Genomic DNA, 16,574 nt, shown 5'->3' with positions numbered 1-16,574 from the left:
TTTCAAGTGGGGGCAGCAACTTGGTAGAAGAAGCCCAAAACTAAGGTTTTTATTCCAAGGATGACTTTTTCAAAGCTGAGAACATTTAAAGATAGAGGAAGTTCATCTATAAGATCTTACCATGCTATGAGCATCAGCCACTCCACAAGCAACTTGTGGCTTTACAATATTTGGAAAGTACAGTTGAGCTTCCAATAGTCTTTCCGCAAGATTCTGCTCATGGAAATTATCAACCTGCACATATAAGGACCATATGTAATTGGAATGAGGGTCCTTCAGTGTTAAATGCCATGGATTTGCAAATGCTCAAGTCAAACCACAAAAGGTGATGAAAATGGACAAGTTACCAAGAACGGATAGGGTGGGAATTAGATGGACAACGGTAACTTTTTATTTTTATTTATTGAAAGGCGGCATTTAAAAATAAAAAACAAATTTATTTTTTATTTTTTATTTTTTTTAAAAAAAAAGAGCTGAAAAAGGCTTGCAAAACTAAGCAAAAAAACAAAGATGACAAGAAGTCATCAGAAAAAACAAAGCCGAAGCCATCCCCTAAGAAACATCAATGGACTCCCTATTACAACCAGTAAAGAACTTATGCCCCAAGGCCCAATTAATAAACATGCTCCTTGCCCTGTGAAAGACTTGAAAAAGAAACAAGTAGGCTTTGTTACCAAAGGTTCTATTATTATAATCTCTCAAAACTGACCATAAGACAGCAAAGTGGGATAGGTGCCAAATAACTCTTCTTTTTTTTCCGGTCAAGCTTGAAAAAGATTATGAATTCACCCTGGCATCACTCATTCTGTTCCAAAGAGTGAGAAATCTCCACCAAATTTCATCAACGTATATAAAAAAATAATAAAAAAACATCAAAGCAAGGGCAGAGTTTTTTTTTCTCACATTAGTCCTAGAAACTTTTCATCTTGCCAGACTATTCACTGCCTAATTAGCCCCATGAGGAACATGAAGAAAATCAATAACCACATCTCTACCTAGATCCCAAATATCCTTTAAAATATTCAGTCGTGAAGAACCCTTACTCTTCCTAGAAGCAATGGTTACAGAAATTTATTTAAACAAAAAAAAAAAGTGTTTTCTGCACATGTATGCACACAATTATAGTTGGCATTCCCTACAAATTAAATACAGCGGATCTCTTGGGCGACTGGCATCCGTAAATTTCGATACCCCAAGTTGTGAAAATGAATAATCATACAAAATGTGTCAAGAAGATTGTAAATGTAATACAAGCACGTCAATCATCAGTAGTTATTTCATTCATTTAGATAGTGCAATCTAAGCAGCAAATAAATACCATATGACTAAAAGACCTTTAGGAAATGCGGTGCTCGGATTCTACAGCCACTTTTTGTATTGAGATCCTCCAATCCAAGTAGAATATGGTGGATCCTAAGCCGATCCAGTAAAGGGTATATACTATTAAGTGGGTCAATAACACAACAATCCAGACGATCCTCAATATACTTGCACAAGAATCAAGCCTTGTTATAAAGGAACTCAGCTATTTCTTGCCTAAATTAACCATTGAGAATGAATGATTTTGAAAGATGGTTTTTTCTTTGAATTGTATTAGTTATCACAATGAAATTGGTTATATCCAGTGTTTGAAATATCGGTATCGCACTATGTATCGTTTGTATCGCATAATTTATGGCACTTTTTGGAAAACATTGAGGAAATGGTTGAAATTTTTAATGAAACCTTGGGGATTGTTAAAAAAGCCCTTAATACACACTTTTAAATCATAACATCTCAAAAAAAAATGCACATAATAAGTTTCCTTTGTATAAGGACCTAATTTATGCGATGTTTAACTGAACTAATGCAATTATATTTAAATTGAATGCATGATATTTATAAATATATCATAGTCATGTATGAAAACACAACCAATTCATTAAAAAGCAAAAGAAGAACTGAAGAAGTAAAATTTGAGAAATATACATATCAATGATGGGAACTAGTTGTAGTCTAGACCCACATAGAGTTGCGTGGTGCCTTGTAATCATCATCTCCATCTCAATTTGGAAGCAGTTTTACATTCCTCCCATTGGTATGGCCTACCATAGTTTTTTAATCAGGCAGCTTTTGTATATACGAATCACTGGATGAACGGTGGATTTTACATTTACAGCATGTCAAATGGAAAATAAATGATATGGTGGACCCTAAAGTGATGTCACCAAGTTCTATAGGGCCCACCATGATGTGTGTTGTATCCACACCGTCCATCCATTTGGAGATATCATTTTAGGCGATGAGAAAAAGAATGCATCAGATCCAAAGCTTGAGTGGACCCCACCACAGAAAATAGTGGAGAGAGGGACGGCCACCATTAAAAATTTCTAAGGGCCACAAAAGTTTTCAATCAAGCTGAAATTTGTTTTTTCCCTTCTTTCATGTCTGTCTTAACTTATAAACAAGTTGGATCTCAGATAAACATCATAGTGGACCGTAGGAAGGTTTCAACAGTGGGTGTCCCTCTCCCCACTGTTTTCTGTGGTGGGGTCCACTCTAGATTTGGATCTGACTAATTCTTTGCATCATGCCTTAAAATGATATACCCAAATCTATGGACGGTGTAGATACAACACATACATCATGGTGGGCCCCACAGAACTTCGTGCGTCACTTCAATAGCCAATCTGGCTATGAAACCTGTCAGTACCTTCCGCGTCCGGACGTGGATTGCGTACTACCCCGCCCGTCCCTAGCTCCAAACGGGCAGTTCTGTGGGCGGGCCCACTCTGATGTATCTATACATCCAAGCCGTCAATCCCTTTTCTCAGATTATTTTAAGGAATGAGCACAAAAATGAGGCAGATCCAATGCTCACGTGGACCACACCAAATAATAAGCTTGGTTGCATTAAAATGCACAAAGCATTAAATGTCAGTTGCTTTAATGCTGGTGGTCGATGCTCTGTGGGCCCCACCATAATGTATTTGTTTCATCCATTTTTACGGATCATTTTAGGGATTGATACAAAAAATTATAGGGATGTAAATCGTAGGTGGATCACACCACAGGAAAACAATAATGATTGGATATCCACCATTAAAATCCTCTTAAGGCCCACTGTACTGTTTATTTGACATCATCTGTTGATTGGGTCCTAAAGACCCAGATGAAGGGAAGAAATAAATATTAGGTTTATCCAAAGCTTTTATGGCTCCCAAAACGTTTTTAATGGTAAACGCTCATTCAATACTGTTTCTTGTAATGTGGTCCACTTGAGTTGTGGATATGGTTTAATTTTGGGCTCAACACCTAAAATGATCAGTAAAAATGGATGGACGGCATGGATAAACCACATACATTAAAGGTGGGCCCAGGTGAGTTTAATGAGTACCATAAGAGCGTACTGACTAACGCACCACGCACCGATCGGATTATTACAAAGCGGATTGCGTACGGAGTAACTCAGCGTACTGAGTAAACTCTGTGGGGCCCACCATCATTCATGAACTGTATCAACTCCGTACATTAGCTTTATAATATAATTTTAGGGCTTTAAACCAAAATTTAATCATATCCAAATTTTAAGTGGACCACACCACCTGAAATAGTGTGAATTGAAGTCTACCATTGAAAAGTTCTCAGGGCCCACAGAAGTTTTAGATCAAGATGATATTTGTGTTTTCCATTCATCCATGTCTGCATGATCTTATGAACAATTTGCATGACAAATAAACATCACCGGGGGCCTTAGAAATCTTTCAATGGTGGAAATCAATACTTCCACTATTTCCTTTGGTATGGTCTACTTGAGCTTTTGATATACTTCAGTTTTGGGCTCAACCCCTAAAATGATCTGGAAAAACGTATGGACAGTGTGGATAAACCACATGAATTCACAGTGGGCTCAATAGAGTTTACTCAGTACGATAAGAGTGTACTGAGTAACTCAGTACACGTCCCGATTTCCATTAAACCCATCCGCGCCTCTCTCCTTCACATTCCATCTCCTTTACGAATGGAGCAACATTCGCGGTGAGGTTTCCTCAGTCTGGCCTGATTTCTTGCCAGAATCTCGGAAAAATATCCACAGACGCTCTCCAATCAGCGAAGAAAGAAGGAAATTGCTGTCAAATGGCCCACCTCCGATCACTGATCTTCACTACAGCATACAGGTACTCTCCGATTTCTCTTCTTCTTCTTCTTCTTCTTCTTTTTTTATTTTTTTATTTTTTTATTCTTCACATATACGCAGCTTTTTATGGTCGGTTGTGGCCATATTGACAATATATCGTGCGATATCGATAATATATCGGCCGATATCTGGATTTTGGGTTTTTTGGTATCTTATGGGGGTTATAGCGAGGGTTTCGTCTCACAGGGGTGCGATAACAATAATATCAACTGATTGTATCGATATTTCGAACACTAGTTATATCTAAAATATGCGAGTTTGTTGCTGTGATATTGTCAAGTGATAGACGACTTGTTCATTTTCTAGCTTCCACAAAATGACTTCAGTTGACACACGTATCAGGTTATTCTTACACACAAACAAGCATCCCACTATTCGTAGAGAAAATATACAGTGTTCGATGAAGCATTTGCTTGGCCAATAAACTGGAGATGTGGGATCGACCTTTTGGTGATCCAACTTGTTCACTGATGGGCCCCATGCTGGACAAGAGACACAAAAAAGCTCCCCCATGGGATGACCCCAACTGTGATATTGGGCCCCGTTAAATGTGAGCCATGGTTATGACTGTCTTTTCAATTTTCATTATATGGCTGGGGTGGCAATACCATAATGAGGCCTGTTACTGTTAGAGCAATGGTTTATGGGACGAAGAGGTGGGGGGCCACATGTACCATTGCTGCATCAAATAAAGAAAATGCCATTTCTTTCTATTGAAAATCATACCACCTCCTCTGCACAACAGTTCCACGAAACATGCTAAATGCAAATGATGCAGGTGGGCCCTACAAGCTCACATATGTGACTTGGATATAATCATGTCTGGTGTAAAACATGGACATGAGATATCAAAACATTTCAACCCCAGAAAAACCTGGCATACTTCCATATTCGTAATGTTATAAGATGATATTGGAAGAGAAAATATTGAGTTATCACTTATTAATATTACTACAAGGCAGAAAACGTAAAAATAATTAAATAATAATAAATAAAATATAAAATATCGAAATACATTGAAAGCTTATCAATAATATGACCAAAAGAAAAAAGGAAAAAAAGATTAACATCAAAGGTTTAAATCAGTGTATCTGGTATCGAATCGTTGACCACCAATAAGGCCCTTTATCACCCGGTATCGTCATGTATTGGCCCGGTACAGGCTGATACAGCTGTATTGTTCATGGACAAGATGAGATATGTACCGTGTTTTGGACAATACTTTAAACCTTGCAAACATCTTATACTTGAGATTGGGATGGGACAGTATGAGCTACACTAGGATTGCATGATTTTCAGCCTAAAATGCACTAAAGAAAGCAATGAAAAAGGATAGAATGACAAGCAATTGTTAATCCAGGTCTGCAAACCATATTTAGTATGGCATCAATAAAGCAAGTATACAGGCTTCTGGAAATCACCTTTCCAACTCTTGCATACCCTTGGAGAAAGAAATTCCTTTAGAAAAATCTAGGAAACTGCCTGGGTCGACACTGACAATTTCATCAGTTGCTTTATGGAGAATCACATCCACTTCTTGTATTTGAGATGCTAAAGGTAGATCGAATGTGAGAGGAACAAACATCAATCCATTTTGAGTAGGGTACATGGGGAACGCACCTCTCTGCTAAATCAATGAACCAAGCAAGAAGTCTGAAAATGATCCCCAATCATCTAACTACTTCAATGTAGAAACGTCACCTTTGAAAAATCTTCTTCACGGGAAGGTTTCATTTCGTATACAACATTCATGACTGATATGTCACGGACTGCCTGAAATCAGGTAATAATAAATATGATTTATATTGTGTGTAAATTGTTCATACGGTTAGCTTGAATAATCGAATGTTCAAGAAGTACAGAAATCATAATCTCTTTGATGAATGACCATTTTACTGAAACGGCAAAGAGTGATGGGCAGCTCTTCTAGCTTATTGATAAAAAGCACTTCTATATTTTCTCTTGCAACATCCTCACCACCTATAGAGAATGAAGAACTTGGGTTTAACAGTCCACAAAAGCTGATGTGCTTGGGTTGAGCATTTTGTCCCACCGAAATGTAGTCAGCAGGGGTTCCCAAGCACAAAAGGATACCTAATACACTTGTGTTTGTAGCAGCATGAAAAGTGGAACTTGAACCAGACGGGTTAGCATTTTCCCACATTTTCGGCCCCAAATCTCAAGTGTTAAAGGTTTGGTGCTACATCAACCACAATTTGGTGGAAGCACACTTGGGAATCTAAGAATGTGAATCAGATCGGATGAATACTCAGTCAAAAGATTACCATAGGTAGGTAAAAAAAAAAAAATAATAATAAAAAAAAAATAAAAAAGCCAAAAATACAAAAACCAGGGATGTAATTCCTAAAAGAACAAGGTGAATTTATACTCACTTTTAACAATGATTTTCCAACCTTGCTTGAGTCTAAGAAAGAGGCCTTCATCTTTTTTAGAAGTAACATAGACACAAGTCTCCCCAATGCCACTCCAAGCTACCAATATTCTGTTAAAAGTGTCATCTATACCGGATGCATTCAACACAATGCTATCAAATGAATATGCCGTTGCCACCCTTGCAAGAAAGGCCACCTAGAATATGCAGAAATGGTTGTCAAAGACATTACCATAAATGGACAATTAATATGCCACCAGAGAGAAAATTTCAAGTGCAAGATGCACCAAATCAAATTTGATATCGACATCATTTAAACCGCCCAATATATGGAGAAGGATAAAAGTCACAAAACAGTTTAGAAAGTCAAAAGACATTCCGAAGATGGTTATACAACATGAAAGGCATGAACTTTCTGGTTTCATGAGTGAGAAGTCCTTATTTAAGGATAACTCAAAATTTTATTAAAAAAGCAACAGGGAAAGAGAACATGGAGGATGAAGAAAGATAATCCAGCTATTACCTAACGGACAATCCTTGGTGGCTCTAGCCCATCCCACTAGTAGCCATCTAGCATTGAAGAACACTTGCACTGGAGAAGCAGACTTTTTGTTTAAAGTCCTATTGTTGTGCTCAAGCCATGTAGCACAACATGGCTTGAGCAAGAGGCACCAAATTAATTTCTTCTTCCTTACCCACCGTGAAAATGCCACAGAGCTAGGAGGTCCCTATTTTTTTAGGCATTCCCCAGGTGATGTCCAAAAGCGCAAGGAACTTCTCCCTAACCACTCTAGTAAATTCACAATGAATGAAAAGGTTGTCCACTGATTCATCATGCAAACACATGATGCATTCATTAGTGAGAGTCCTATGTTGCTACCTTTTGTTGTCAATGGTTAGAATTTTGTTCTTACCCACCAACCACATAAAAGCCACCACTCTAGAAGGCGCCGGGTTTTTCCATATGTGACTTGCTGGACTCTGGTCTCATTTTGGAGAATACTGTGGAAGGATTTGACTGGAAAAGAAAAAAAACCTGGACTTGCATGAGTTCCAAACCATCTAATGCTCCTCCGCAACTGAAAACCTTGGTTGTACTATTTCTCCATCAATCTAACATGGTCATTGATCTCTTCACCGAGGAGATTTCTTCTTAAAATTGGGTTCCACACTATTTGGCCTCTCTCCAGAGCAATGCACTGAGAGATGAAAACATCTTCTCCCTTGTTGCTTTGTACCACCGTGGGAACTCGTCCTTTGAAAGGCAATCCCTACACCAACTATCCTCCCAAAATTGGACATATGCTCTCTGAATGAGTTGGCTACCACCAGAATTACTTTCCATAGACTAGACGCTATCTAGCAAGAAGATGACATGGTAAACCATCACCCTCTCTCTCACCATATTTGCATGAGATACCCAAGGAATGAGAATGGACACGTGTCACAGCCTAATTGGACGACTAGTCAATTTTCCATCAGCATGCACTAAGTTCAGAATGCGACCCGCACAAACCCCTCTACTGATTTCCCACGCCACGCTGCCAGTTGCAGAGTGAGGTGGCGTGCTGAGGTGGTATGGTGCTTCAATCTTTAGTTGAGTGCAGAATGCTGAAAGGTTCAGCACTGACTTAATAATCTCAGCAAGGCTCATTCACAGATTGGTTTGCAGGAAGAAAACAACATCCTGTGCTCCAGCTTGGAAGACAGCGCAGCCTGTTCATGAAATAGTGCGCCCTTGCTTTCTCAGAGTGCGAGGCAATTTCAAGGTCAGCGTGGCATCCCGCAAAATTGGCGCAAGTCAAATTTGGGCCATTTTTTTAGGTGTCAACAGACAATTGATAGGATAGATATTAGGGCATGGCTCATCCCATGACGGGACGAACCATGACTAAGGTCCTTGAAAGGTGGGCCCAGATTGCAGAATTTATGGGCCAAACAAATAGTGTCATTTCTTTTGGTTATCCATCATAATACCTTAAATGGAAAAGAAAGCAATTGCATGTTTGAACTTGATGATTAAGCCAGTACCCAGATGCAATATACGCACAAGAAATTAAGGAAAAAGTGCGCCTTTTGAGATGAAGCATCCTCCCCATAAGAAATTCCCTGCAATAAAAATAGGAATATGGGTCAAAAACATCCTGTCCCAAGGAATTGCATTAGATCACAACTTTTTGGAATGTGCATGGCACAATGGCAATCATTTCGGAAATTAAAATGGATTGATATTCAAAACAAAAAAGCAGAATGATATATGCATGCAGTGTTTTTCATGTTGGGTCTAAAACCCAGCTTCCTGCTGACGTGTGGCTGCAGCCACCATGAAACAAAAAACAGCAACTTTTGGAAGAAGAAGAAGAGAGAACAGCAACTGCCTTTTGGAATAAGAAAATCGTATTACACTGCTGCCTATTTATAGGCTTTCTTATTGTGTGAAATTACTAAACTATCCCTGTCTAGATTCATCCTAGGGGTAGCTAAATAAAGAAAAAATAATTCAGAGAAATCTAGAAAGAAATCTTCATAGCTAGCAATCTAATCTTAGAAGAAGAAAAAATCTAAGCTAACAGCTTGCTGCACACGGTTTTTGGATTTGCAAATCTCCCCGTATCTAACACTCCCCTTCAAACCAAAACCGGCTTCATTCCAAGCATTGATCTAAGTCTCCTGAATGTGTCAGTTGGCAATGCTTTGGTGAAGATATCTGCCACTTGCTCAGTGGTGTGACAGTATTCCAGCTTTACCAATTTCTGCTTTACTTGATCTCTAAGAAAGTGATATCTTGTGTCGATGTGCTTGCTCCTTCCATGCTGAACTGGATTTTTGGCAAGTTCGATTGCTGACTTGTTGTCCACATATATAACAGTGGATTCCTCCTGTAGATGCTTTAGCTCCTTTAGCAGATTCCTTAGCCAGATCGCCTCACATACAGTGGATGAAGCTGCTACATACTCAGCTTCACATGTGGACAGGGCGACCACACTCTGCTTCTTTGAATTCTATGTAAATACTGTCGACCCAAGATAGAAAGCATAGCATGTGGTACTTTTTCTTTCATCTTAGTCACCACCCCAATCACTATCAGAATATCCATACAACATCGCCTCATCATTGTATGGATAAAAGAGACCAAACTCAGTAGTCCCTTTGATATACCTCAGTACTCATTTTGCAGCTAGCCAGTGTGACTCTTTTAGGGCTTTCATATACCGGCTTAGAAGCCCAACACTGTAGACTATATCTGGCCTAGTGATTGTAAGGTACCTTAAGCTAGCATTGCTTTGGACAAGGAAGCTAGAATATTTGACTATGTCGAGGTAGTGGGACCTCAGGTGGTATGGACCTTGGCATGCCATACAAACTTGTTAGATTCAAAATCAGATGAAATGACAAATTTAGGAGCTCCTTCAGGTCTAGTTGTGGTTGTCATCTATTCACGATGCTTGGTTGTGGAAGTGGAAGAGGGACAGGAAAATTTCGATTGAATCATTCTATGAGGCAGTTCATATGTAAATGTCGCCGACTTGTTGCTTCACTTCAGTGCCCAAGAAGAAAGACATCAATCCACTATCAGTCATCTCGAACTCTTTGAACATAGCTTGCTTGAATTCTTCAAACATCGCCTGGCTGTTCCCAATAAATAGCAGATCATCAACATATATATAAACAAGCTATAAGCATATCACCATAGGCATTCTTCTTTGTATAGACAACATGCTCATACGGACATTTGACGAAACCATTCTCCTGAAGATAGTCATCAATCCATGTATTCCAAGCACAGGGAGCTTGCTTCAACCCATATAGGGCTTTCTTTAGCCGATACACCTTGTGTTCCTCCCCTTGCATGACAAAGCCTTCAGGCTGGTCAACGTATACTTCTTCTTCGAGTACCCCATTTAAGAATGCAGATTTCACATCCAGTTGGTAGATCATCCAACTGTGATGAGCTGCAATTACAGTGTCAAGGCGAGCAACTGGGGCGAAAACTTCTTCATAGTCTACCCCATATTTCTGTTTGTAGCCTTTTGCTACGAGCCTTGCCTTATATCGTTCGATCTTACCATCGGCGTTCCGCTTGATTTTGTACACCCATTTGAGACCAATGGTCTTCTGGCTTTTGGGGAGTGAGGTCAACTCCCATGTTCGATTCTTCTCGATGGCATGAATCTCTTCTTCCATCGCCTTTCTCCAACATTCTTCATTCACAGCCTCTTCAAATGTGAGAGGCTCGTAGTCCGCATACAAGTAGAGTAAATCCACTTCCTCAGTTTCTGCATAGATGTCGTTGAGGCTTTTCATTTTAATGGGAGCCAAGGGTGAAGGAGAATCGGATGAAGATGTGCTGGATGAATTCTGATTTGATGAAGTACTTCCAGGAGAGATGGAGCGTACTCCTGGACTTCTGTGATCCGAAAGGGGTGATGTGGGTGTCTGCTCTTGATTCTCATGTCTCTCTTCTTCATATTCTTCGACCTCGACCTGCTTTTCTTTAGCCAAATTTTCATCGCTCCATTTTCATTCTTCTTCGTCACAAAACATCACATCTCTACTCACCACCAGCTTATTGGTTAGTGGGTTGTAGAGCTTGTATACCTTTAACTCATTGCGGTAGCCGATGAAGATACACTTCTCGCCATGATCATCAAGCTTTTTTCTTCTCGTTTTTGGAACTTGAGCATGGGTAACATACCTAAAGATCTTAAGGTACGCCACGCTCAGCTTGTATCCACTCCATGCTTCCTGCGGTGTCTTAAATCTGACACTCTTGGTCGGACACCTATTAAGCAGATAGACAGTACATACAATTTCCTTTGCCTAGAAATTCTTTGACAGGCTTTTCTTCTTCAGTATGGTCCTCGTCATGTCGAGGATAGTGCAGTTTTTCCGTTGTTCAATTTCATTTTGTTATGGCGTGTATGCTGTAGTGTGTTGTTGCTTAATGCCATGTTCCCTGAAATATTCTCAAAAAATATTTGAGGTGTATTCCTCACCTCTGTCAGATCGAAGGGTTTTAATTTTAAGACCACTTTCTTTTTCAACAAGGGCCTTAAAAATTTTAAAAATAGTAAAAACAACAGACTTCTCTTTGAGTACATACACCCATAATTTTCTGCTGAAATCGTCAATGAAGGTAATAAAGTATTTATTACCTCCAAGAGAGATTGAATCTAATGGTCTACAGATGTCGGTGTGAACCAACTGCAACGGTTCTCTTGCTCTTCGGGATACTCCACTCGGAAAGGAGTTCCTTTGTTGTTTTCCAAGTGTGCACGCCTTACACACATGTTCTGGAGCTTCAATAGTAGGCAAGCCATGCACCATGCTTGATGATGACAGAAGTTTCAGGCCATTGAAATTTAGATGGCCAAAGCGAAGATGCCACATCCAGGAATCATTCTTTGCTTTTCCATAAAAACACTTCTCAAGCATTGTGTTTATATGGAGAGAAAACATATGGTTCTTTGCCATCTGGACTGTTACAATCAAACGTCCATGCATATCTCTAAAAAAAGGAAACCAAAACTATTGAGAAGAGTTCTCCATGTGTATGACATACCCTTTTCGAGGAGTTGTCGAGACTCGTATGTTACTCTTCATGGAGGTTAGGCACATTTGAGTACCTCACATTGGAGATATAGTTTGGAACACCATTTGGGTTCTTGAATGTTCTTTCATTAGATAGTTATTTTCCTTTACCTTTCACTGGTGTTTTTGATGAGTCTCCAAATGTTACATCACCATGAACTCCTTCTGTGAGTTCCACAAAGAGTTTCTTGTCGCCGCACATGTGATTACTTGCACCCGTGTCGAGATACCATACGTCCTGCTGATCACTACCTTTCTCTTGTGCAAGGAGAAGTGTGGAGCTTTCTTGTTCATGTCCTGATGCTTCGGCATAGTTGGATCGCTCGTCTTGATTCATCGGCTTGCTCCAACAATTAGATGCATAGTGGCCAAGCTTGTTGCAATTATAGCATTGGATGTTCTTTGTACTTCCCCGTCCACGCATAGATCTACCTCTACCATTTCCTCTTCCATGGAAATTGGTATTTTTCTATTGGTTTTGGGCATGACTTTGTTGGTATCCGCGCCCTCTGCCTCTTGCGCGATTGTTAGCAAACCGTCCACCACGTTGTGAACTTCCACGTCCACCATTGCTATCATTAAGAGTCAATCTTGACTCCAAAGCTTGTTCCATCGGCATGGAACTGGCTATTCTTCTGCATTCGTTGCTCATGAACTTGCAGCGCAATCCCATCAACTCCTCAATGGAGAGTTTCTCAATATCTTTTGATTCTTCGATCGCCACAACGACATGCTCAAACTTGGTTGTGAGGGATCGAAGTATCTTTTCAATAACTCGGACATCTTCAATCTTTTCACCATTTCTTTTCAAATTATTGACAGTTACGAGCAAACGCGAAAAATAATCAGTAACATTCTCACCTTCCTTCATGTGAGTTGCTTCGAACTCGGCTCTCAATGTTTGAAGGCGAACCCGCTTCACTCGATCTACACCCTTGAAGATGGTGCCAAGGGTATCCCATGCTTGCTTGCTTGATATTGCTTCGGCAATCTTTTCGAAGGTGGATTCATCCAACCCTTGATAGAGGAGAAACAAAGCTTTATTGTCTCTCTTCCTCTGATTTTTTAGAGTGATCTTTTCTTCATTGGTGAAGACGGCTTCTTCTTCCATAGTGGGTTCTTCATACCCATCCGTGATGATTTCCCATAATTCTTGCGACCCGAACAATGCCTTCATTTGGATGCACCATTTTTCATAGTTGTCCTTTGACAACTTAGGAACCTGCGGCTGGATTGTGCTAGCCATTTTTTCTATTTTTTAAAGGAATGACTTTTTTTTTTCGAAAAAAAATGAAGGGAGATGGATGAAATAGAAATCTGATTTTTTTTATATAAAAAACAGATTTTTTTTTTTTTTTTTGTTGCAATCTGATTTTTTTTGAAAAAGCAGATTTTTTTCAATCTGATTGTTTGAAAACAGATTTTTGCTACAATCTGATTTTTTTTGAAAAAAAAACAGACTTTTTTTTCAATCTGATTTTTTTTAAAACAGATTTTTTTTCAATCTGATTTTTCTGAAAAACAGATTTTTTTGCTGCAATCTAATTTTTTTTCAATACAGTTTTTTTTGAAGACCTGCGGCTGGAATCTGATTTCTTTTGAAAAAAAAACTGATTTTTTGGAGTGCAGGATCTGCCTCTTGCTGATGAGGCCCAAGGATCGTCGGCTCTGATACCACTTTGTTGGGTCTAAAACCCAGCTTCCTGCTGACGTGTGGCTGCAGCCACCATGAAACAAAAAACAGCAACTTTTGGAAGAAGAAGAAGAGAGAACAGCAACTGCCTTTTGGAATAAGAAAATCGTATTACACTGCTACCTATTTATAGGCTTTCTTATTGTGTGAAATTACTAAACTATCCCTGTCTAGATTCATCCTAGGGGTAGCTAAATAAAGAAAAAATAATTCAGAGAAATCTAGAAAGAAATCTTCATAGCTAGCAATCTAATCTTAGAAGAAAAAAAAATCTAAGCTAACAGCTTGCTGCACACGGTTTTTGGATTTGCAAATCTCCCCGTATCTAACATTTCATACATTCAACTTTTTCTACTTTCGTTTAGAATAGTACCAAAAAAGCGTGTTATTCTAATACCAATAGTTTCAGAGTGGAGAATGCCAATTTCCATATATCACATCTCCGGTTTGCCAATGACACTAACCCTTTTTGCAATGCCAACATAATCCAAGTGGATAATGTGAGGAAAAATCTGAAGATGTTTGGAAGTTGTTTCAGGCCAGAGGTTTTTGGATGCAAAGCGGGCAACCTACCTTCAACATATTTGGGCCTCCCAGTGTGCAACAGTAAACCGATGAAGCACCTGCGGGATAAAGCAGTCGAGAAGATTGAGCACAAGCTTTCTAGTTGGAAGAGAAGTTGCATATCGCTTGGGGGAAGGATTACGATAATCGAGGTGGCATTGTCCAACATACTAATATACTAGGTCTCTTTTCCATTGTCTTCTAGCATTCTGGAAAGAATCGAGGAAAAAAAAAAATTTGCAGTTATTTCCTCTGGAGAGGATCAGAATACCAGACTAAATTCCATCTCATGCAATGAAGTTTTGTAAACTAACTAGGGATGGAGGTGGGGGGCTCGCGGAAAAGGATGATAGAGTGTAAATATAGGAAAGCATAGGGTGGATGGTTCACTAAGGAATTGTCCCACTACGGAGTATCATTGGCTTGGAAAGACATTGTGCAAGCGACAGAGCCCATCAAGAAAGGCATATCGTTTTCAGTTGGAGAGGTATCCTGCATCAGATTTTGATTTGACTAGTGCACGTATAGGCCCTATGGTGAGAATTTTCTTGAACAGGCTAGCATTGCTTTGGACAAGGAAGCTAGAATATTTGACTATGTCGAGGTAGTGGGACCTCAGGTGGTATGGACCTTGGCATGCCATACAAACTTGTTAGATTCAAAATCAGATGAAATGACAAATTTAGGAGCTCCTTCAGGTCTAGTTGTGGTTGTCATCTATTCACGATGCTTGGTTGTGGAAGTGGAAGAGGGACAGGAAAATTTCGATTGAATCATTCTATGAGGCAGTTCATACCCTGATCAGGAAAGAATTCAAAGATCCAACTGAGGTGTGGGGTTACAAAGGCCCTCCTAGGATAATGGCTTCTGCATGGCAGGTGAGAAGAATAGGGTGTTAAAAGTAGACAATCTACTAATGAGGGATATGATCATTCCAAATGTCCATACCATGTGTCTTGGGGAGGGAGAGCCTTCATTCACTGCATTTTTCGAGGGCATTATAAAAGCAGTTCCTCGACATATTCCATTGTAGTTGGGTGATGCTTGGAACTATTGAGGGTCTCTTCCTAGTTTAGCATGGAGGCGGGGTTGGCTTTGAAGGAATCTTTGGATGCTCTCCTTCATGGCCTTAATTTGGTCAATTTGGGGCGAGAGCAATGAAAGATGCTTCCAGAATCACCAGCATGATCTTGCTGAGGTGTTCAAGAACGTTAAGTTGGCCACCATTTCTTAGGCTGTCTCTTACCTCCTTTTCTTCTTTTCGCGGCAAGAGAGTGTGATTCAAGGTCTTGCCACGTCACTGTGATGTCAGGAGGGAGGGCTTGAGAGTCGGATGAAATCATGCATGCTTGCCACATGGGGAAGCAGGTCACTCCACTGCAGTGGTGGTAGGAGAGAGCGGCTCAGGGCCTCGCCACATAGGTACGTTGTCAAGAGAGAGGGGCTTGAGGGGCGGCTAGAGCCAGGTAGGCTCACCATGTGGCCCAATATGTGGCAACCTTGCAGCAGCTATGATGATGGAGGCTAGGCTTTTAAGGGTGGTATGGCACGCCTAGGAAGAGGGTCGAGTGACAATCATTGGTTCAAGTAGGTGAAGTGCGATTGTTAGAGAATCTCCCACGTGTCCCAGCCCTACCCTAGCTAATGCAACCATTACACGTGCCTTACCTGAATCATGCGAGTGTCCCTTGTGAAGTGACTCGTGTGGTGGGATAGCCCTTTTTTCTCACATGTGAATCCATAAGGCTTTTATCAGTCGGAGGGAAGGAAACCTGGTCTTTTGCGCTGACACTGGCTTCGCTTTCGACAAAGACTCCTTCGCAGTTGATGCCTAAAGCAGAAGCCACCAACATCAAAGATCTGGAATCAAGAGAAAGTGGGGGTAGAGCGTTGGTGGTCTTTGCTTAGAAGGAAGATCGGGCAAAGGAAGGAGGGGTGTTTCTTCTTGCATGGCAGGATGATTCGTTCAACGAAAGGCTCTTAAGGAAGGCATTAGAAATCGAAGTGATCCAAGATACTAAAGGAAGCATCTCTGAATGGCCTGCCATACCTAGCCGGAAGATCCTAGCTTCAGCATGGAGGTTATGATGGAAGAGGCAGTGGGCAACAACCTAGGTAAGTAATGGATCATGGATGCAATGAAGTGTGTAGGAAGA

General features: G+C 40.2%; 1 protein-coding gene across 1 annotated transcript; it reads right to left on the bottom strand.

The window, feature by feature from the left end:
• Nucleotides 1-69: 69 nt before the first annotated feature.
• On the bottom strand, nucleotides 70-16,271 carry LOC131247042 (inositol 1,3,4-trisphosphate 5/6-kinase 4-like). The gene is made up of 8 exons (XM_058247486.1): nucleotides 16,149-16,271; nucleotides 8,601-8,678; nucleotides 6,592-6,766; nucleotides 6,066-6,157; nucleotides 5,879-5,950; nucleotides 5,676-5,801; nucleotides 121-234; nucleotides 70-75 (listed from the first exon to the last, which is right to left on the bottom strand). Exons 1-8 carry the CDS (start codon nucleotides 16,269-16,271, stop codon nucleotides 70-72), a joined length of 786 nt encoding a protein of 261 aa, XP_058103469.1.
• Between the last annotated feature and the right edge of the window lie 303 nt (nucleotides 16,272-16,574).

Source organism: Magnolia sinica, chromosome 5 (assembly GCF_029962835.1).
Source record: "Magnolia sinica isolate HGM2019 chromosome 5, MsV1, whole genome shotgun sequence".
Taxonomy (NCBI): Eukaryota; Viridiplantae; Streptophyta; class Magnoliopsida; order Magnoliales; family Magnoliaceae; genus Magnolia; species Magnolia sinica.
This window is presented reverse-complemented; position numbering and strand designations above follow the sequence as displayed.